Below are 23760 nucleotides of genomic sequence, written 5' to 3' on the forward strand. Positions count from 1 at the left end.
TTGGTTCATTGCTTCACCCCAGGTTACATCTGTCCTGTTGAGCCTACGTCTCCTACAAGCTGCAATCTCCATGGACTGCTATAGACTGGTGGGACCAAACTATTTTCCTCTTTAAGGATCACCCAAAACCAAAACCCATGCTAAATAGCTTATGGACATTTGTTTTTTCGAAAGACTGTGTGTGAGTGTTGGATTGGTTGGGGAGGGGTTTGTTTTTGTGCTGGTTTGTTTGTAGGGTTATTGTTGGGTTATATTTCTTTTTTCTCTATTATCCTCTATTGTGTTTTTCTACATTTAGATAAAAATTGTCTCAGATACTTCCTGTTTCATTGTGGTTCTGTTGGTCAGCATACTCACCTTTTTTGGCTGCCTCTATATATATCCTTAAACACCATAGCATTTACATCATCCCGGATAGTATCCCCCTCATTTGTTTTGTAGCTAATTACCTAGTGGGTTCTCTAGGCAAATGGTTACATGTTAAACAAATAAATGATGTCACTTACCGGCTTCATTTACCCACACAATTTAGCATCTCACCCTCTTTCCATATCTCCCTCCTTAAGCCTGTGGTCCCAGGGCCCCTGGACGACTGGATGAAGCGCAGTGAGGACCAGCTAGCGGGAGTTCCTATGGACATCTTTAACATCTTGCTAAGCAGCACTGTTATTCCAGCATGCTTTAAGGCCACCACCATTGTCCCTGTGCTGAAGAAATCCCCAGTGTCTTGCCTCAATGACTATCGTCCTGTCTCTCTCCCCTCCATCACAGACATTTACACCACACACTGCATCCGAAAAGCCAGTAGCATTGTGACTGACCCCACACACCCCTCACGTGAACTGTTCTCTCTTCTGCCATCTGGAAGAAGGTACCGCATCATTCGGGCCCTCACAGCCAGAATGTGCAACGGTTTCTTTCCACAAGCCGTCAGATTCCTTAACTCCCACGGACCCACATACGCACATACATAACACCCACACGGACCCACACACATGCATACATAACAATAAGGGACTAACTCACTCCCCACTTCTTGCGGTTCCAAATTATGGAACATTGAATTAAAATATAGTTACTGCATTTCACTGAAACACTTCACTTCACAAAACCTTTAAAGGTTTACTCCTGTTGTCTGTGTCTCATCACATGCTACAAGTTACTTCCCCTTTACTCCTAGATAACATCACAGGGGCATGTATCAATACAATATACAAGTTCTTCTTTTTTGTACTGTTACCAGACATAGTATAGACTAAAAACATCAGCATACTTAGTTTATTAGCTGTGGGGCTGGTCAGTAAGAATACAGCTTTGTTTCTTCTGTTTACTGGGATGTTGGTTTCCTCAAGTTGTCTTTCTTTTAAAATAATCTTTGTGTAAGAAAGCATCCAATGCTTTAAGTTAAAACTAGAATAAAGTGTAAATGCCCAATTCCTATGGTTCAGTGTTGTAATTAAGTATTATACAAAGTGTTATACAAAATTACTGTTTGTGATGTAATAACTGTCACAGAATGCCCCTCTTTGCTACTATGTTTTGGAACAATCTTGGCTAAATTCTGTATTTATCTGTAACTATTTACCCTGCCTGTGTTGTGGTGTCAGGGACACAGGGGAGGCCATGATTTTTGCTGCGAGTGTTTTTATTAAACACCTGGTAGAAATAGCACATAACATACCACCAAAATAGCTGCAAAGGCCACGCAAAGCCAAGCTATTCCATCCCACCGTTGATAATGGCGAGATTTGATAACTCCAGGGTCCCCGCTGTTGTTTTCATAAAATTCATGAAAAATTTCAAAACAAGTTGGGGTAAATGGCACCTGTAACTTATCATATTCCTGTCCTGATTGAAAATAGAATGACCAGAGCTCATTTAAGTCACTCTGTACATCAGTATGTTCTGACAGCTGTTGCTCTTCAGCATAAATCTGATCTTAATCCCACATCCAAGTTTATGAAGCTAGCTAGCAGGACTGGATAGTGCAGGCCTTCAGAACCCAGTAGTTTTTCTCCTCACTCGATCTACTGAAACAATAAGAGTAGGAAGTTGTGCAGAGGCGGACGCAGCAAGTGGGTCATGCCTTCAGTGGTGGAGTTAACAGGAGCTGCAGTAAGAAAAAAGAATGGAACAAACTATTTATTTCAGTTGACACTAATAAATCATGCATATCTTAATTTTGGAGCAAAAACTCATGAAGTAATATATGTAAGTTGTTGGTTTAAATTCAGTTCTTGAATTGTTTGCCTCTTTTTCTGACTGATACATCATTTCTAACAAGTCAAGTCACAGTTTATTTATATAGTGTTTTTTAGAGCAGACATGGTCACAAAGCAGCTTAACAGAAAATCTGGGTCCAAACCCCCAAGTGAAAGACAGGGGCAACAGTAGCAAGGAAAACTTCCTAAAAGCACTTGGTGTGTTATAAGATAACCTGTTTTCACCAGCATAGCAACAAAAAAACAAACAAGCAAAAAAAGGTTCAGTTAAGCTGACCTGTCGTTGTTTTGATATGGTTTTGAGATATGTCAGGAAGCATTCACATAGAGGCTCTTGTTCTCCAGACAGAGCAGCTGTATATATGCAAAAAGCCCAGCAGCTAAACACAGAAATATATTCATACATGCTGCCCCCTCCTCCCCTGAACAAACACCCACCACCCAACCAATACCTGCATACACACACATGCCACATGATTAGCATCAGTGCTTTATTCAGTTTTTTTCCTATTTGTTAATCAATCACCCAATCAAACAGGAAAAACAGAAGATAAAAAATTCATTGTTCATTTCTGAATCGTCTTATGGACAGATAAGGCAAATAATTGTACCAGAACTTGTACCAAAAAAGAGGAGATGAGGTTAGAAATGAGAAGCAAGTGTTCATAAGCTACAGCACCTCATCTGTCAAGCATGGTGGAAGTAGTTTTATTGCATGGGCATGTATGTGTGCCAATGGAACTAGTTCCTTGTATTTCTTGGTCATTTGACTGCTGACAAAAGCAGCATGACAATTTCTAGAGTGTACAGGGCTACACTGCCTGCATTCTTTTCACATACTGAAGGCAAACTCCCCCAAAACAAGCAGGAAATTAATATACCTGCAGTAAACTGAAGATACTTGGTGATGTCTGGCAGAGTATCACCATGGACGAAACCCAGTGTTGGTGGTGTCAATGAGTTCCAGACTTCAGACGGTACTATGTATGAAAATGGATGTAATTCCTCCACTGTTCACCTGATTTGGATGTAAATACCCTCAAATTAAACGTGGAAGTTTCTAACAAGTTTCTAACATTTTCTAACAAGTCAAGTCACAGTTTATTTATATAGTGCTTTTTAGAGCAGACATTGTCACAAAGCAGCTTAACAGAAAATGTGGGTCCAAACACCCATAAGGAAGCCAAGGTGACAGTAGCAAGTAACCTGTTTTCACCAGCATAGCCTGTGAAGGCCTGCTCTCACAACAAAAAAAAAGAAAACGAACAAACAAACAAAAAAAAAGTTTCAGTTAAGGTGAGCTGTCCTCATTTTGATATGGTTTTGAGATGTGTCAGGAAGCATACACATAGAGGTTCTTGTTCTCCAGACAGCCCGGCTGTGTATATGCAAAAAGCCCAGAAGCCAAACATAGAGATGTATTTATGCATCCTGCCCCCCTCCTCCCCTAAACAAACACCCACCACCCAACCAAAACATGCATGCATACACATGCCACACGATTAGCATCAGTGCTTTATTCTGTTGTTTCCTATTTGTTAATCAAGCATATAACTATGTAACCTCCACAGACAAACAGTGGCAGTAGAATGGGGCAGATTAAAGAGCTCAGTTACTTTTAACGTTGCACAAATTGTCATATCACATGGACTTTCAATATTTTGACCCATGAAAACATTGAATTAATCAAGGCATTTTAGCACAAAATCTGTCAAGTTTCAATCAGAAGGCAAATTTTCCCATTTTCTGAAAAACAACAATCATAAGAAGTAAAAAAAAAAAAATATTGTTACAGAAGCTAAAGAAAATGTATGAAAATGGTTGTAATTCCTACACTGTTCGTCTGATTTGGATGTACATAACATCAAATTAAACCTGCAAGTTTTCCATATTCAACTGCACTATGTTGTGGTGGACTGCTAAAGTAACAATAACAAATATTTTTGGACCTGACTGTATGGCCACAGAACCTCCCCCAGACTTCAATCTTAACCCCAGTGGTCATTTTAATTTCCAACTTGTTTGTGCAAATTCTTTCAAATTTACAGAGAAATATGCAGAGTCATATTGAAAAAGTTATAGCACAAAGTCTGCTGTGTTTTTATTTGCGTCTGACTTTTGTAAATGTTTGTGATTTGTGAATAAGTTGTGGAAATTAGACATGTTGTTACATGAGTCAACTACATGCTGTAATAGACCTTATTTCCATATTCTGAACGAGGTAACTACTCTTTATACAGACAGTAATTAACAGTGATTACATAGTTCCTTGCATTGTAATAGGGGCATGGTTATTTGACTTTACCAAATCCCACAGTATTTTCTATCACTTTTCTCTGAGCAAGCAAGTCAGTGTTCTTATTCAGGTATACATCCTTTAATGTTACCTCAGTAAAAAAAGAGATCAGTAAAAGCTAGCATGACGCACAGGGTATGTGGCTTCAGTACATTCAGTAATCTGTGTCCTAAGTAGAACAAACTTGGTGCCAGATGTGTGTAAAGCTGTAAAGTTAGTACAACTTTGTTTAGTTATACATTTGATGTACCTGATGGCATTGTGGGCATTAAGGATATACAATAATGACAAAAAGTCCTTATTCTAGGTACGGAAAGTGGCAAACAGTACGTTTGTAAAGTAAATGTCCTTGAGGACAGGAATTGGCCTCTCCACAGGAAAGCCCTGCAATGTGGTAGGGGTCTATGGCTGGTCTTTACAGACACATCACTATGTGTCTAAATTAATCATGTTTTGATAGTAATTGGAGAGCAAGCCTCCTGTTTCCATTTGTTGATGTCATATTCATCATAGAACACAGCCCTCTGTTCAAAAGGTGCCTCAAACCAGCAGGGAATTAACACATTTTCAAAACCACATTGTTTGTTTATGGAAAAGCTGATTGGCTGCCTGACAAACTGAACCCCACCAGCCTTTAACAGACAAAAAAATGCAAATAAAAGACATTTGATAAGAAACATTTCTAATCCTGGAAATGACAGAAGGCATATTTTGAACCTGTTATCTGCAAATAAGAATATATTCTTTTCTGCAAATGTTATTAACAATGGATAGAAATATAATACACCTTTGGACAAGTGAGTATTGCTTTATTTTCTCTGAGTATATAGGAAGGGGTATCTAGAACAGTGTAAATGTCATGCTTCAAAAATGTATTATTATACATTTGTCAGGTTCTGTTTAATAGTGCTGTTTGCTTATAAAACACTGCTTAATATTCTTTTAAAATCATATTACTACATGAAACCCTTTGATACACTGATACATTTACCTATTGCGTAGATAGTGATTTAATAGCTGTCTGAATAAGCATTGTAAGTGCAAATGCTGAGAAAGCTTAATACTTCTGCACACCACCCTGGTGAAGAATTGACTATTTGGAGACCACAGACTTGTGGCCAGTAGATTAGTGGTGAGAAATGTGAGGCTGGAACGGGAAGGACACAGTTTCAAATCCCAGGACTTTCTTGGTGCACCATTGGGTAGGACACTTAATGCAGTGCCTCTCTGTTGTTTGTAGACTGGCAGTGTAAGGCAGTAAAACATTCAATTTCCCATGTAAGTGGATCAATAATTGTGGCTTATCTTAGTTCAGATGGTAGAAAATTAAATTTCTAGTATGAGTGAGTTTTAGTGTAACAAAGCTCTGTGTACACTTCATGGATTAGAAGTACAGATTTCCTTCTTTCTGGTGCTACTAGCCATGGTAAAAAACTGAAAAATTTGGCCATCACCCAGTCAATTAGCTGTGGTCGTGTTTTAATGCAGGTTTACTCTGTGCAGTAATCATCACAGTAATACTGTCACAGACAAGGACTGTAAATCATGAAAGACTTCTTTGATGTTTGATTTTCTGAGTTAAAATCAGTGGTCTTCGAATATTTAAGGTGACATGCTCCACAACTGCCGATTTACTGGCTCTGAAACCAAAGATAGTCTGTAATAAAGTTCTGGCAGTGTCAGAATGTTTGGTCCAAAATCTCTCAATGCAATGGCTTCTACAACACATCTAAAAACAACCAGTAAGGAGTGGTGTGGAATGACGTGCGAGAGACAGAGATTATCAATGAAAATTTAAAAATATTAGCTTACATTATTATTTTGGATTAGCCATCAGTTCACTTAGACCTGCAGTGAAATAGCAAAGCTAGCTACGACACAATGGACAGAAAAACTAGCCTACTGACCTCAAATTCACTTTGGAGAATGGTCATTCCATGCAGCCCTTTCCCTCTAGCCAAGATCAGCCCCAACCTCTCCTTTTTAGCCATTTCTTGTTTTGGCTTTTATTTACAAAGCATCACCACTACCAGTTCTGCAAAATGTTTCAGCCGAATTTTCAGTCTAGTAATGTAGTCTGTAAATTTGATTCATACATTTTCTGTAAAATTAAGACACAATTCTGTTAAAATTCTGTTAAATTGCAGCACATATTCTGTGTATAGGAATACTCCTTCACTTCATATACAGAACATTCCATAATTTTACAGTTTTGTCCTTAAAAATCCTTCAACTCAAAAAAGAAAAATATTTTATATCCTACATTAGAAACCAACCACTATGTTGGTTGGCTTGTATCAGCCATTATTGAGCAATTTCAATAAAGGTATTGTTGATAATATACCAATAATCAGTGACCTTTCTGGGATGTGGTATTGGCAGAAATATGTGACATCCTGACAACAGAGCAAAGCCTAAAAGTTTGTGTGCTGAGAGCTTAAAGTCACTACCTGTTTACTTTCATCACAACACTGGTTAGTGTTATGTCTTAACAATGAAACTGGATGAAAATTCAGTGGAGTACAACCTCTTTCCAAAATCTTTTCATTCATTTTGAAAAAGAACTGGTATGAAATACAACCTAATAGAAAGCAAGTTCAAAGTTTCTATTCACTTTGCTGTAAGCAGTATTGTGTATTCTTTTTATGTCATATATTATGTCAGATCTAAATAAATCATGTGTATATACACTGATGATTTATAAAACAGTAATGCAGTTGTGTTTTTTGTCAACGAAAAGTATAGCGTGAATAAAACGCATGCGATGAGATGTGTTCAGTGTACTTGTGGTAAATTTTAAAAGAATAACACTTGATATAGACAAAAGTCTTTGTAATTAAATTGTATTAAGATATAGAACCAGATTTGAAAACATTAGCATTACCCAGTTTGAAACACCTGTTGTCTGTGTATAAACATACGTACAACAAATATAATTGAGAACTTGAACTGTAAAAAACTTGTTCTGAGAATTCAAAACCAGTTAAGTGACAGAGATTCGTTCAGCTTGATCCATTCGTTCTCTTCATACTTTACACTTTTTCTTACTGACCCCTCAGCTACCCAAGAAAGATAACCCAAGCTCTCCCTATTTGTGTCTAGAAACATTTGATATAAATGTTGTCTCAAATCTAAATGTTTCAGAACATCCCACTTATTTTAATATTGTCAAGTTATGCAGACAAGCCAGATGCTTGTGGAAGTGAAATAAGTGGGCTTTATTTACAACAGGGCAAACCAAAGAGTAGTCAATAACCCAGGTCAGGTCAGAACCGTGAGGGCAATAAACAGGTACAATGGGGAACCAGACAGCATAATGAACAAGCAAGGGTTAAAGGCCAGAGAAAGCAATAATACAATACCAAAGTCAAAGGCAGACTCCAGGAGAGCAAACAAGGGACAATAAGGGTCAAATAACATGAGAGGCATGAACAGGAAAAATGCTCTGTGTGCAAAACAGCAGTCCAATGGTAATACTTCACAAAAAGCATCTGAAACTGAACAGACACATATGCAAACAGAGATAATGAGAACCGGTGAAGGCAGTTAGAACTCAGGGGAAGAGGATTGGTGTAACTGGTTGTGATTGCTTGATCTTGAGCTTGTGAATATGACATCAGAACCAAATGAATTATGGGAGTTGGAGTTTACAGGTTGATTGGAGACTTCGGAGGAAACAAGTAGCATGACAAATGTAAGACAAAGACGACATGAGTAAACAAAAAATGCAGCTTTTAAATGATCATTCGATTTATTGAACATAAGGATTTATTTAAAACCTACTTCATCTATGAGAAAAAATAATTGCCCCCTAAACCTAAGAACTGGTTGTACCACCCTTGGCAGTAACAACTACAAACATTTGTGATTACTTTACATTGCTGGGGATGAATTTTGGCCCACTATTCTTTGCAGAATGGTTTTAATTTGGCTACATTGGAGGGTTTTCCAGCATGAACTGCCCATTTAAGGTCCTGCCACAGCACCTCAATGGGATTCAAGTCAGGACTTTGACTCGGCCAATCCAAAACCTTAATTTTGTTTCTTTTGAGCCATTCAGAGCTGGAATTGCTTGTTGTGCTTTGGATCATTATCCTGCTGCATGACTCAACTGCACTTGAGCTTCGGCACTTGAGCACTTGAGTCACAAACTGATGGGCGGACATTCTCCTTCAGGATTTTCTGATAGATAGCAGAATTCATGGTTCCATCAATTATGGCAAGTCGTCCAGGTCCTACAGAAACAAAGCAGCCCCAGACCATCACACTACCACCACCATGTTTGACTGTTGATATGATGTTCCTATTGTGGAATGTGGTGTTAGCCTTATGTCACATGTAAAGGGACTTATGTCTTCTAAAAAAGCTCCACCTTTGATTCATCAGTCCACAGAATATTATCCTAAAGTCTTGGGGGTGATCTAGATGGTTTTGGCAAATGTGAGATGAGCCCTTGTGTTCTTTTGGTCAGCAGTGGTTTGTGCCTTGCACCTCTCCAGTGGATGCCATTTTTGCCCAGTGTCTGGCTTATTGTAGAATTGTGTACATTGACCTTAACCAAAGCGATGCTCTGGTTTTGCCTTTGTTTTCTTGTTTCCTTGTGTTATGTGCTTTTGTTTATGTCTACCATGTGCCTTTGTTTTCTAGTGCCATGTACATTTGTTGTGTTAGCTCCTCCTCTGTCCTCCCCTTACTTCAACCTTCACCTGTTCCTTGTTTCCTAGCCCCACCCTCTCATTAGTCTTAGGTGTTCCTTGTCTTCTATGTTAGTATATGTACCCCTGTGTTTCCTTTGTTCTCCAGCCAGCATTGTTGCATGTTTCTGGTTTAAGTTTATGATCTTTGTGTTCTTGTTTCTCTGCTTGCACTTTCTTTGTGTTAGTTTAGACTTTGTGTTTCATAGTTTATCAGTTCATATTCTTAGCAGTGCCCTTTGTTACCTTGTTTTGGTGTTTTCCTCATGGATCTTAGTACTGTTTATCTGCCTGCATGTCATCTACATTATCCACATAAGGACTTTTATAAGCACTAGTTAAGCTGTAGTTAGATATGATGTGTGTGTGTGTGTAAGCCTTTAAATTAGCGTGTGATGGTTGCAGTGAAAAAAGTAAGTGTATCTATGCTCAGAACTGAGGCTTGACTTGTGCTTTAATGCTGTTTCCTGTAGCAGAAAACAAATGCTCTGATGTGTGTTGGGTTTTGCTGAAATACACAGGATGGACTTTGCTAGCTTTTTCCAGCATTTGATAGAGAACTATATTTGTATTTTTCTGTAATTTTCCACCATGACAGCAGCTTCTACTTCTTGGACAGGAAATATTCTTCGAAATACCTAAATACTTCCTTCTGCAGAGTTTTGTTTAACTGCTGTTCCTCATTGTCTTCATCACTGGGGCTGGTGTCTGATGATGATCCCAGTATGTTGTTGAGAAACAGTTCATTACTGTGCATTACTGTGCTGGAGGCTATATTTTCTCTTACGTTGAGCTGCCTCGCTTCCTTTTTGGCAGCAAGTGCCATGGTTTGTACTGTGGGGTTCCAGACCTTGAATGCTTCATCAGCAGGCAGGAACTAAAGTTTTCTAAACCTGGGACACAGACCAGCAGCAGTTAGAGCTGTGTTTGGAGATTTAGGTGAAAACAGAAAGTCATTGCCATCTTCTTGTGATCTGTACTTCCTCATAAGCGTAATATAATCCTACCTGTGCAGTCTCAAAACCTGAACTCTGTATGGATTTCTGTAGGCTTTGCACCAGCTGTGGAAGTGCAGAGAGGGTAACATAATGTTCCCACTCAGAAACACCATAGCTCTTTCAAATGGCTACAAAAGGCCTGACTCGCTCCTCAATAAGGTTCCACTGTTCAGACTCCATCATTTTCATGGAGTAGGTTCTTGAAAGATGTGTGTACCTGGGATTGAAAGTAGAAATCATCCTTTGAAAGTCTTTTTTCATATTAATTATTTAAAAACTTCCGCCATGGACAGCAGGTGCTTGTCTGTGACAATCATGTTCGAAATGCAGTCTGTGAACTCTTGCCAAGTAGAATTGAATTGAATTGGATAAGACTCTGTGATTTACTAGAAAAATTGTCAAATAACAGTTACTATATATTTATGGTCTAAATATCAGAGAGTAAGTTCATAAGACTTGTAGGGTTGCTCTACACCTGCTGACTCTTCTCACTGCAACTGATCTGAATATACCTGCTGTATTGGATTGAACAATTTCAGGCTCCAGTTGCTTCTTACACCACCTGATATTTAGCTTTCTGGGGTATTTTATGCACCACTGTGTGTGAGGGGTGCATGTTCTTGTGTGTGTTCATGTGTGAGACTGTCTTCAAAAGAATAATATGAATGAAGCTCAATTAGCTTAGGGACATCATAACTAGCCACCGTATTGGTTTACGTTCTTAATTCTCCATAGCCATATTTAATGGACATTAATTACTAGCCTTCATCTCGACTAGCAAACATATTGATTTATGTTGAATGCTAACGTTAACATTAGCATGTGTCAGTCTAGATGCATAGACTGGATGTTTCTGCTGATGCTGAAGCATAGACATTGTGCTATAGCGGTATGTTAGTCAGGTTTTTAAATAGACACACTATACAGATTTTTTTGCTGTGTGTGTTTTGTGTTAAGTTTGCAATGATCCCAACCTTTTGAGGTTTTCCGTTGTTGTCACATATCCTACACAATTTTGTTGTAAGACACACCACTAGAGAAGCACTGGGAGAATTTAAAATGCATTATCACCATTAAAATCACAAATTAAAGCTGATACATTCATTTTTTAATTTATACTTTTTAATCAAGTAATCAAGATTATGAGTAATCATGACAGTCCTATTCAGCATGCTTACTGCAAACTCAATATAATATAGAATACAAATGTTGCCTAAAAATGAATCCACTAAAAGTTACCAATACAAACCATGTGACTGATCACAGCATTTATCGTGACAGATGGGCTGTGGTGAGATAAACTCCACAAGACAGTCAACACTTTGACTTCCAGTAGAAAATGTTTACATACAGCTGTTTTGGTGAGGATTCAGCAGTTATTTATTCTTTCCACCAGGGGTCACTATGGTCCTGCTAACTATCATCACAAACAGCAGTGACACAAATTTGGGTAAGTAAAGCCTAAAGCTACACAGACTACTAAAAAGATTTGACTTATATTCATAAGAAGAGCCCTGAATATATTTTATACAACTATTTAGTAGAAAAATAACAGTACACAGAATTTGATTTGTTTAAATTAGATGCACAATTTCATGGGAGCTATATGGATCAGCTCTGTAATAAAACAATCATAAAACACATAATAAACAAATAATAAAATGATCAGCTCACATTCTTGAAAAACTAGTATGGAAAACCCTTGAACAGCTTCACCACTGTCGCCTCTTGCTTATTTTATTTGTTTCAGCAACAGCTACTGTTAATGATCCCTGCAATGACTACACTGCTCTGGATCAACCCTGGAGAGCCACTAATGAAACTAGACTGGGGATCTGTGACAACTACTTCAACTGGAATGGCTGGTATCGACTGCTGTATTATGGGATGAGTGTCCGTATGACAGAGAGCTGTGTTAATCTGTACACATGTGGCACTGATTACACTCTGTGGCTGAATGGTCTTCATCCTCAGATAGCAGATGGAATAGTCACTCGTGGAGTCTGTGGGAATTCAGGAAGTAACTGCTATTACTGGTCCATGTCAATTCGAGTCAAAGCATGCCCAGGAAACTATTATGTCTATGAGTTTGTGAGGCCATACTTCTGCAATGCAGCTTACTGTGCAGGTATTTTGTTGGTTTTATACATTTTGTCCAGAACCTTTCAAATGAATGTTAGGCTTTCATGTTTGTTTTAATAAGTTTAATTTGTCCTTTATTCAGATGTGAACACCATCACTCTGAACATCACCCCAGCGACTGTGACCAGTGCAGGTATAAACATTAGTAGTTCAGCTTCATCTAGAAACAGTATTAGGTTTCCAATGAATCTTTGTTATATTAGTATTTCAGTAATTTAGTGTCTAAATAAAGACTGTAGTTTTTATTTGCCAGTGTAGGAATTGTGGATAAATTATTATTATTATACATTTATATAATAATTTTCTCCTTATGTGAAGGAAATTCGATTTCTCAAATTTGGCTGTTCACTATTACAACTGTGATACAAAAAACACACACCCGAACAAAACCTTCACAAACTTTAATAATAAAGCAATTGGTAAAAAAGAGTAATGCAGAATATATATTTTACAGTTAATTTAAGATGATATATGACATGTTTTGCACCTTTCACCTAAAATTTAAGATAAAGAATGAATAACACGTCCACAGACCCTAGTGTCTTTCAGTAAAAAAGATATTTCACATGGAAAATGGAAAACTGTTTTTTTGTAAGACACATTCACTGAAAGCATGGACAGATTAACTAACATAGTAACTAAGATGAACTAATATAGGAACAACAATTAACTATTACCATAGAAACACATGGAAATATGAATTTATAATTGGGAAATGGTAAATATTATGAACAAAATATGTTATAATACTACAAGAATAACAAACAAAGATACTTCAAGAACATTTGTTAACTTATTATTATTATTATTATTATTATTATTTTATTATTAATAGTAATAATAATAATAATAATAATAATAATAATAATATGAAGCATAGTAATAATGTATAACATGAACTGTGTATTATAAACTCAACAAAAAGGTTTAAAACATTTTTTATATTTAATAAACTCACTGACTCTATTGTCAGATTTTTGCTATACAAATAAAAAATACTTGAACTATTCTATTATAAACAGTATTAGTATATTATTATTATTATTACTTCTTCTGACACCTATTTTCACAGCAGCTACAACAATAAACATCACTTCTGACCCCTGCAATGTCTCCAGTGTTCTTGATAATGCCTGGAGATCAGTCTCCACCGGCTTCAGTGGTTATGATGATACGCTTCTTGAATGGAACGGCTGGTATCGTCTGTATCTTCAGGGAAGCAGTGCTCAGATGCCTGAATGGGTTTTTTATACAAGTTATGTGTTCTGTGGTGGTTACACTGGACTTTTGCTTGGAGGACCTCATCCACTCCTGAAGGACGGCATCGTCACCCGAGAAGTTTATGGATCGAATCCTCAATACAATTCCTACAGATCAAACTCAATCCAAGTCAAAGCCTGTCCAGGAAATCACTACGTCTACAGACTTGTCAAGCCAGCTGTATCAATCCCAATTCCCACATACTGTGCAGGTATAGTTAGACACATATCCTTAAGCTTGTGCTAGAACATTAGTCCAAGACACTGAGCTGCGTTTATGATTATTATTATTATTATTATTATTAGTAGTAGTAGTAGTAGTAGTAGTAGTTGTTGTTGTTGTTGTTGTTGTTGTTGTTGTTGTTGTTGTAGTAGTAAAAAAAAAAAAGTTGTAGTGATGGATACACCATTATTTCTATACACACATTACAACACATTGCATGAAATATCTACTAAAAACTAAAAAAAAATCTACAAATTAATAAAAGTATACTAGACACTGTTAAATCTGTTTTAAAGATGCTTTTGGAACTTTAAAATTAAGAAAATATGAATGATAAATATGCAAATGTGTAAAATATGCAAGAATTATAGCCATAATCATATTATTTAATAAATATAATAAAAACGAACAAACAAAAAAAAAACTTTTAGCTAATGATATAGATATACAGTGAGAAAGACAGAGGTCCAAACAGCATATATCCACTCACACACACACACACACACACACACACACACACACACACACTCACACACACACAGTGGGGGACATAAGTATGAGACTGCTAGTGAAAATGCTTCCATGCTGCATTTCTCTTGAATTTAACACAGTGCTTTTCATTAAAATCATGTAGGCTATAACAGTTATTTCCAAAACGGATGACAGCTGAATGAAACTAAAAGAAAAGTCTAATTACATGCTCTGCACTCAATGTAAGAATAAGAGGAATGAAAAAAAAAAAGCATCAGTTTTCCCAGCTGGCTTGGGTTTGATCAGCTCCTTTATTTCATGGCTGAACTGGCTAAACTAAAGACTAGAAACCCTTACTAAGCAGTCATTAATACTAGTTACTGCACAGCCAGTGAGCAATTCATACTTTTTATGTATTTAACCATTTTAAGTGAGCAATGATTTGAATGGCTCAGTGACCATTTGCTAACTTTTTTTAGCATGACAATAAAAAGGGAACTAATAATTCCACTAAACAGCTAATTACACAAATCACCTTTGAGCAGACAGTGCCATTATATGTGTTTAGATGATGTGCTTAGTGGTTAACCACAGAGAGCTCTTTGCTAGTGGATTTTATTTCTCTTTAGTCATTGTAAATCAGTCGAAAACAATATCCTTCAGTTTGTCAGGCTTTCTGGCTATAGACACATTATATGTCTATATCGGGAGTTCCACATTTTAAATCTGGTGTACTGCTGAACTGAAGACTTGACCGAGGTAATAGCTGATAGAAACCATTGCTGAATGGAAAGCCAAGAAAATGAGATGGGGTTTGAGAACAATGTGTGATCAGATACTACAACAGATTAGGGGTTTCACTGATAAATGGTGCTTTATTAAAAGTAAAAAAAGATGTTTAGTATATATATATATATATACACACACACTAAATACTAAATATTAGTTTGATCATTTTAGGGTTTCGATCATTTTAACATGTCCATCTGTTTTCATTACAGTTGCTTTTAATACTCCCAGTTATGATCCCTGCAATAGCTACACTTCTCTGGATCAACCCTGGAGAGGCACTAATGAGTCTGGAGGGTCCAACTGTGACAACTATTTCAACTGGAATGGCTGGTATCAGCTGCTGTATAATGGGATGAGCGTCCGTATGGCAGACAGCTGTGTTAATCGATCCAGATGTGGCACTGATTTTACACTATGGCTGAATGGATCTCACCCTCAGATAGAGGATGGAATAGTCGCTTGTGGAGTCTGTGGAAATTCAGGAAGTGACTGCTGTTACTACAGATCCATCCCAATTCGAGTCAAAGCATGTCCAGGAAACTATTACGTCTATGAGTTTGTCAGGCCAAACATCTGCAATTCAGCTTACTGTGCAGGTACTCTGAGTATCTTTTGAGCTTTAAGTGGCAGATTTCTCATGATTATTATAAGTGTTTTATTAGGCTTCCATTTCAATTTTATAACCCCCTCTTTTGTACTCCCTTGATCTCTGGCAAAATAATTGTGTTCAATGAAAATAATGAAATTTACCAAAAATAAATTAAAAAAAAAGATAACCTAGATGTACTTTTCCTGACATATGGTATGTATAAGGCAAGAAAATAAAGAATTACAAGGTTTATGTGAGTGAAAGAATGGATTAAAATATGAAAAGAGAAAGAGAAAAAAAGAAGACAATAGAGGCCAAAACCTACCTCCTTTTGATTTTTACTTATTTACTCATTTATTTATCAGGGACAGTGAAATTGTGTCAACAGTATCAAAAGAAATGTAAATGGCCAAAAAGGCAAAATTTCATCTGTTGTCCTTTGACAGACGTTAAAAGATTCCATAAAATAGCTTCAGACTTGAGAGTATAGAATGGCTGCCACTCACATCCTGCATTCATTCTGGTTTGGGGACGTTTCAGCCCTGATCTGCCCCTCTACTGGATATACTGGATCATTTTAACAATGCTGCTTGCCTGCTAGCCATGGTGTTAACATCAGTATAATGCAGTGCTAAGAGTTAATGTCATAGGAACAGAAAGTGTGTCGACTATTAGATATTCTCAGTTGTGGTATACTGTGCCATCTAGTGGAGAAAGAAAAAAAAACAAGACAAAATATAAAAAAATCAATAAAAATAGATAATGAAGTTTAGAAGGCTTAAACTGATTTAAATTCACAAAATAAAGAATATATGATCGAACACTGAGGAATGAAATGAAAAGCACTTTTTGTGCTGAAATTATCTATACAATTAAGTTTGAAAAAAGTCTGTAGATTAAGTGATTTGAGCCGAATTAGTTTACTCAGGAGACAAAAAATAACTCCTACAGTCTCCTCTGAAAGTATTGGAACATCAAGCCCAATTCTTTTGTTTTATTACACACTAAAGACATGTTTTGGGTTTAGTTTTCAGATCAAAAGATTAACATGAAATGAAGGAATCTCAGCTTTTATTTCCTGACATTAACATCTTTAAATGTGCTAGACAATTTAGAACATGGCACCTTTAGCATGAACCCATTCATTTTTCAAGTAAGCCAAAATGGAATGTGACTGACAGGTGTTTCTTCTTGCCCAGGTGTGCCCTGTTAGACTGTTTGTTTAAACAATTATTTTCTCTGAATATTTACTTGTGGTTTGAGCCCAGGGTTTCATCTGTGAAGACTGTGTTGGTTGTTAAAAATGAAAAAGCAACATGAAGACCATAGAGCTGGCTATGGGAGAAAAGCAAGCCACTGGTGCACTAACAACCAGACATTGAACAGGTTGGCCAAGGAAAACAACAGCATTTGATGACAGAAACATCATGAGAGCTGTGAAGAAAAATGAAGATATCACCATTGTTCAAAAAAGTTTGAGATGAAAAATATAAATGCCATACCACAAGCTGCAAAACACTCATCAGCAGCAAGTACTGGAAGGCTAGATTGGAATTTGCAAAGAAATACAGAAATGAGCTGCAAACGTTCTGGAACAGAGTTTGATGGACTAATGAGACCGAGGTTAACCTCTACCAACATGATGGAAATGCCAAAGTGTGGAGAACGATCCGAAACTCATCAGTCAAGCCCAGTGGAGGAAGTGTCATGGCTTGGGCTTGGCATGGCTGCAAGAGGGTGAAATGGCTGAAGGGGCTCACCTTTTTTTTGATGAAGTCATTCATGATGGTAGCAACAAAATAAATTGAGAAGCCTACAGAAACATTCGGTCTACCAATTTAATAGGGAAGAACTCAAGACAATGACCGAATACACATTGTCAACACAACAAAGGACTTCATCAGGGAAGAAAGTGCTTGGTTTTAGGCTGGTCGAGTCAATCATCAGACCTTAACCCCATTGAGCACCAGTTCGTCTCCTGAAGAGGAAAGAGAGAAAAACCACAAAACAAACCACAACTGAAAGAAGCAGCCTGGAAAACCATTGCAAATGAAGAATGCAACAGTTTAGTGATGTCAGTGAGTCTCTTGATACAGTTAATGCAAGTAAGGGATATTCATCCCGATATTAAGCGTTAATAACTTTAATTTTCTTTAAGACTTTGACTTGTCTAAAATGGGGTGGTCTGACAGGTGCCATGTTCTAAAATGACTTCCAGATGTAAATATGTTCTAAGAAGACATCTGGATATAAATATCAGGAAATAAAAGCTAAAATTCTAATCTGTTCTCTCAAATCTGCAGCTTAAATACTTCTGTAAGGAGATTGTAAGCATTGCTGAGAAAGTTGATACACTGTGTTTGTACTTAACTTACTCACCTATTTCATACATTTCCTTTTTTTATTTTATGTCATTTTATGTTTATCTTGCTAGCTTATATCTGGATTCTGTATATATGGGTGTATATATGTATGTGTGTGTGTGTGTGTGTGTGTGTGTGTGTGTGTGTGTGAATATATACAGGTAGAGATGTTTGCCTGTATGTGACAGGGTGCATATGTGGTAGAACTCAGGTGTAGATGTATATGTTACTGTAAAAATATAGTAGAACATAAGGTATCGATGTATGTAGGATGAATTATTAATTCATTCATTCATTCATTCATACACTCAATAGAAGCCATTTTCTTGCCTTGCAAGCACAGTAAAGTCTTCAGACATGCTAATCTGTTTTAATGTAATTGTCCTATTTGTTGAGTATGTTTTGACATTGGTTTGTCTTGTTTCAGATGTTCCTAGTTCAACACCTGCTGCTGAGACACCAGGTACATTTAAATTTCATATTATTTCACTAGATTGTCTGGATATTATTATTATTATTATTATTATTATTATTATTATTAGTAGTAGTAGTATTAATAATAATAATAATAATAATAATAATAATAATAACATCAATAGTAATAGTGGTAATGAGAAGAAAATGAATAGCTGCCTTGACTAAAAGTACAGCACATGCTTGTGATAATGTAATATATATACCTTATGAAACAATATATATAATATAATATAATAAAATATAACATGTACCATGTATATGAAAGGAAAGGGTTTCATCTGGTATGCCTTCCAAGTAGTATGTTGGCATGGAGGCCACATCTTATTATAGTTTTGAGGACTTGGTTACCCCAAAATTTATCTTCTGCAAATTTCCAGCTTTGCAGAAGATAAATTATATCAATATGTCAGTTTGTCAATGTTTCCATTAGAATCATCCTCTTTACTGTGCACAGGGGCAAAATACACTTCAATACTCCAGGCAGGTTCCCTATTGGTCTGGTTGTTTAATTATTGTCCTTAAAATGGACATGGATATTTTAATGCAAGAAGATATTTTTAGCCATTGTATATTATATTCTAGAGGTCAACATCTCATATCATACATCTTATTTCATTTTCTGTATTGTCTTATCTTCTCATGTTGATGAATGACTAAGGGAATTTGGCTTTTGTGTCACCTTACATTTTTACTTTCTTAGACTAAGTTTATTTCATTTAAAGGCTTTATATCATATTTTCAGTGTGAGATTGAACTGGCCAATTATCCATAAAGACAATTTCCATGATTTTTTCTTAACTTTACCAAGGGTGCCAAAAATGATAGGGTGCAAACTGTACATGATTCAAATGTAATTAAATGTAAGTAAAAATTGCAATTGGTTGTACATGAATGAACAATGCTAAATCAGCACACGTCTTGCAAACAGAATTAAACTGAAAGACATCAATGGTGTTGATGTAACATTTCTTCATGCATCTCCAACTGATAACTTTGAATCATGGAAACTGAGATAAACCAGGCATTGAACAGGAGGAAAACAGCAGCTGATGACAGAAACATTGTGAGAGTTGTGAAGGACAAAACAAAAACATTCAGTGACAACACCAACATTAGTTGTGTTGATGTTAAGTATTTTTTCATATATCACCAACTGACACACTTGAATCATATACATTAAAATTAACAATTTATAAAATGTGGGAAGTCTGAGGACATTTTATAGTACAATCTCTGCAAATTGGTCAAAAAACATGACACTTATTGATTAAAGAGGTTATTAGGGAGTATTTAATATTAGATGGTTCCAATACGTGATATACATTTCAATTATTAATGTACTGACAATTATAACTACCACTGTATATATAAACAGCCGGTATATGTTAGCTTATTTCCACAGGCATAACAAAAACTCTGATCTTAAAACATGTTCCTTTACTGTTTATTCTTTCAGTGCCAAATATTACAGTATCTACAGAATGCAAGGTTTGTGACAATTTAATTCCACATTATGTCTCTTAATTATGATTTCTTTAAAACAAATTATTTTAACTGACTTTTTGTTTCAGGACAATTTCACACCAAAATGTGGAGAAGATCTGTTTAACCAACTTGAGAACATCACTGCTCAAGTGCTCCCACCACAAGTAAGTTCTGCAATAAAGTATAAAGTTGCTCGTCAGATCTACCTTAAAAATTTCTTCATGTGGTAACAAGCAGTTGAACTAGGTTTATTCAACTTAAAACATACTTTGATTGAAAGAATCGTTCATTCAAAGTATTTATTTAGGTTGAATAAAACTAGTTACTTTACTTGTTACCACATTAACTATTTTTTTTTTAAGTAGATCTGACGAACCACTTTATACAATGTAATAAAATAGTAGTAACATGCACTGTGTTCTGTATGCAATAGGCTAATGTATGTAAATTTCTCTCTGATTACTGATCAGGTAGTAGTAACGTATTTAGACATGGTGCTGAATACCCAGGAGCAGCTTCTAAAGGTTGAAACAGCAAGTCCAGAGAAAATGGCATCTTATGGGAACACAGTGCTGAATAGGACTGAGAAACTGGTGTCTACACTGGTGAAGCCAACAGAGACCACAGACTCAGTTAACATCTCTCGCAATGGCTTAGGTAAACAACTACATAAGCACATAATTTAGTGACTGAATTATATCCACTATTTCCACCACTGGATCTTTCAACAAGATCCAGAAGCAAAAACTAGTTTGTCCAAATGTAATGAGACAAAAAATATTTCAAATATTAAACTACTTGTGCTTTGTACAAAAGAATCTTCTTGATTTGATAACATCCAAAACACTAGTATGGCGTAGCTATGTGTGTATATAGTTTAAGATTCATGGTTTATGTTTCTCAGATATTCAAGTCTTTGCAGTTGGACCAAAAGCTTCCTTGAATGAAATCCCTCAACTGAGGATAAACAGCACTCAGATGGACATCGACCTCATCCAGATTTCAAAGAATAATGATGGTATAGTAGCAATCTTTACATGCTCTTCACTGCACAGATCTCATTACTGGAACACTTTACTTATAATCCCACAGTGACCAATTACTGGTAAAATGATGTGAAAAAAGCAATGATTTAGATTCTTATTTTGTAAATTGTGTATTAAGTAAGAGGTCACTTTAAGACATGAAAGACAAAGGGACAGTGCATTTATTCATATACTCATATTCACTATATGCAGTCCTGTGCAAAGGTCTTAGGCTATGTGAGAAAATATGTATGCTATTCTGGGCAGAAGGCACATATTACATGACACACGCATGTAGTGATTTTATAGGTATATCTTAACCATTTTCAAAGCTTCTCCTCTAAACTGTTTTCTTAACCAAGTTACAAACACACATATACACACACACGCAGACGTTTGTCTTGCTGTACATATGAGGATGACCATAGGTTTCTATTGATTTTTGTGTTACTGTAGCTAAATACTACTAAACCTAACCCCAACCTTAACCTCTTGGGATGCGGGGAGTGCTGGAACCTATCCCTGCAGTCATCGGGTGGGAGGCAGGAAACACCCTGGACAGGTTGCCAGTCTATAACAGGGACTTACCAAGATAATGTATTTAAACCAAAAAAAATCTTATTACATTTTGTGTTAAAGTGTTTTTATAGGCAAAAACATGCTAACTGACACTCACTGTCAAGTAACAGTTTTCATGAATTCCTACAACTTTTGCATGGTGCTCTATGTGCATAGCTACTGGACAAATATGCGTCTGGATGACAGTATCTTACTAGTGAAAATATTTTGGTGAAGAATTTCCATTAACACTGTAGAGTAAAATGATGCACCACCACTCTTGTGTCAGCTAAACCTTCCTGCAGGTACTTTGCTGTCAAATGGACATTTTACTCTCTGGCATATAAATAGTTCTATCTGAGAGTTTTCATGGTGTTCCAGATCTTGCCTTGATTTAAACAGCTCCCCTTAGCTTTCATTTCTTAGTGACATTTTGGACAGTGGAAATTGTGAGGTGGAAACAATTTTATATGATTTTATAGACTTAATTTCCATAAATTAGCTTTTTTTCCATATCCCTCTTGCTTAAAGGAACCTATGATTATTGAGTGTTAGCACAAAGTTTAAAGATTTAGAGAATTTTACCTCTGGAATTATCATCAGTCCACAATTCCTAATGATCATAACTGACCTACCTAATCAGACCTAATGAGCCAATAAAGGCATAACAAGTTAATTAAATTCAACTGGAAGGATATCAAGACTTATATAAAGTAACTGGCATTAACATTTGCAGAAAATGTTATTTTTAGATAAAGTAGTTCTAGTCAAGAAACTCAATAGAGTCACAGGTGTGGGCTAAAACTGTTAGCTCGCACTGTAAGGGTCCAGCCTGCACCGCCAGCAGAGGGTGGTGAAGTGCCATAACTTCAGGGAACTCCAATTTCCCAGAAGCCCTCGGGCTGATTAGGCCCAACCTGACACACCTGTGGATTCCTCTACTTAAGTCTATGGCAAACAGCAGCCCTTTGTCACACCTTTGTAGAGGGGTGACAGGTATGGTACTCAGCCCAGGTGGGTATTAAAAAAAAAGAAAAGAAAAGAGGGCTGAAAAAAAAGCTACAGAGAGAAATTGCCCCAAAACTACTCAAAACGCAAGAAGGCTTGAGCTACAAACGGCTCCAATCCATACAAAAAGGTGTTTTCTCCGCTAAGAACAAAAAAGTGAAACATAAAGTCTGCCTTCCCTTCATAATTACAGTGGAAGAGTCTTTTGTTTTCTCATTGTCTTTTATCTCATGTTTCTAGTTCAGCCTTTGTTTGAGCTGCTTTCAGCGTTTCCTTTGTTTGCTCTTTTTCCTGCCTTTTATTTCCCGTTCCTTGAGGTGTTCTAACCATTGTCGCCTGTGCTTCCCAGTGGCGCAGCGGTAACTCCATGGACCGCTGATCAGTACGTTAGCAGGTTGAGTCTGGCTCTGGGTAAAATTCACACTCCATTGCCTCAATAAATTTATTTAACACCCTTTCTCATGGGTTTTCATCTTTGCACTTGGGTCCACTTCCCTGCCGTCCCGTGACATGCACAGTCCAGGATTGGCTAAGTACTAGCTCCTGTGAAACACTGCCACCACACATTCACAGCCCTTCAGAATAAGAGTCCCTATAAAAGAAACCATTGCAAATGGAACAAACGGCCTGGCTTGCTGGTGCTGGCACTGAGAGACTCTGGAGGTGTGTCTAGGCAGATGGCCCGATGCATAGGCTCATAGTATGCATGCACCCTCCTAAATAGTCCCTTTTTTTACATTGTTCTCCGTTAGTTTAGACAGTCTGGTAGTTCCCCTTCTCAAACACACGCACTAAATCTGGCAATTAACAGATAAGTGTAATTAGGAGCAGAAAAAATCACTAAATTCCGCAGGACATTGGCCCTCCAGGACTGGAATTGTGCAACCCTGATCTATTGGGATCTTAACTAGCCAGCTATCTTGTGAGGCATCCAACTCGTCCCTGCACATCATTTTCATTCAGACTAAGCAATAGTGGGTTATGGAACGCTTCGCGCTAGAACCTTCAGTACAATTCAGTTCAAGAAGTCACAAAATGAAGGAGAACTCAAAGGATAGTTTGCTGATTGTTTCTTGCAGCATGGTAGTAAAAGCAGAGAAAAACAGATCACAAAATCCAATAAATTTAAGTAGAAAAATGAAGATGGCTGAGATTACA

General features: G+C 36.8%; 1 protein-coding gene across 1 annotated transcript; it reads left to right on the forward strand.

The window, feature by feature from the left end:
* Window positions 1-5205: 5205 nt before the first annotated feature.
* LOC118801329 lies at window positions 5206-22928 on the forward strand. The gene is made up of 12 exons (XM_036561584.1): window positions 5206-5315; window positions 11607-11660; window positions 11961-12338; window positions 12435-12485; window positions 13425-13823; window positions 15307-15693; window positions 18477-18512; window positions 19983-20014; window positions 20098-20175; window positions 20482-20668; window positions 20916-21029; window positions 22843-22928. Exons 1-12 carry the CDS (start codon window positions 5273-5275, stop codon window positions 22926-22928), a joined length of 1845 nt encoding a protein of 614 aa, XP_036417477.1. The 5' UTR covers window positions 5206-5272.
* The last annotated feature ends 832 nt before the right edge of the window (window positions 22929-23760 follow it).

This window comes from Colossoma macropomum, unplaced genomic scaffold, assembly GCF_904425465.1.
Source record: "Colossoma macropomum unplaced genomic scaffold, Colossoma_macropomum, whole genome shotgun sequence".
Taxonomy (NCBI): domain Eukaryota; kingdom Metazoa; phylum Chordata; class Actinopteri; order Characiformes; family Serrasalmidae; genus Colossoma; species Colossoma macropomum.

Bases quoted from the DNA above. Each gene is read 5' to 3' on its own strand.
- LOC118801329 (XM_036561584.1), top strand. From the start codon at position 5,273: ATGTTATTAACAATGGATAGAAATATAATACACCTTTGGACAA. The intron at 12,339-12,434 runs GTATTTTGTTGG...TCCTTTATTCAG, and splicing joins CAATGCAGCTTACTGTGCAG to ATGTGAACACCATCACTCTG. The intron at 12,486-13,424 runs GTATAAACATTA...CTATTTTCACAG, and splicing joins AGCGACTGTGACCAGTGCAG to CAGCTACAACAATAAACATC.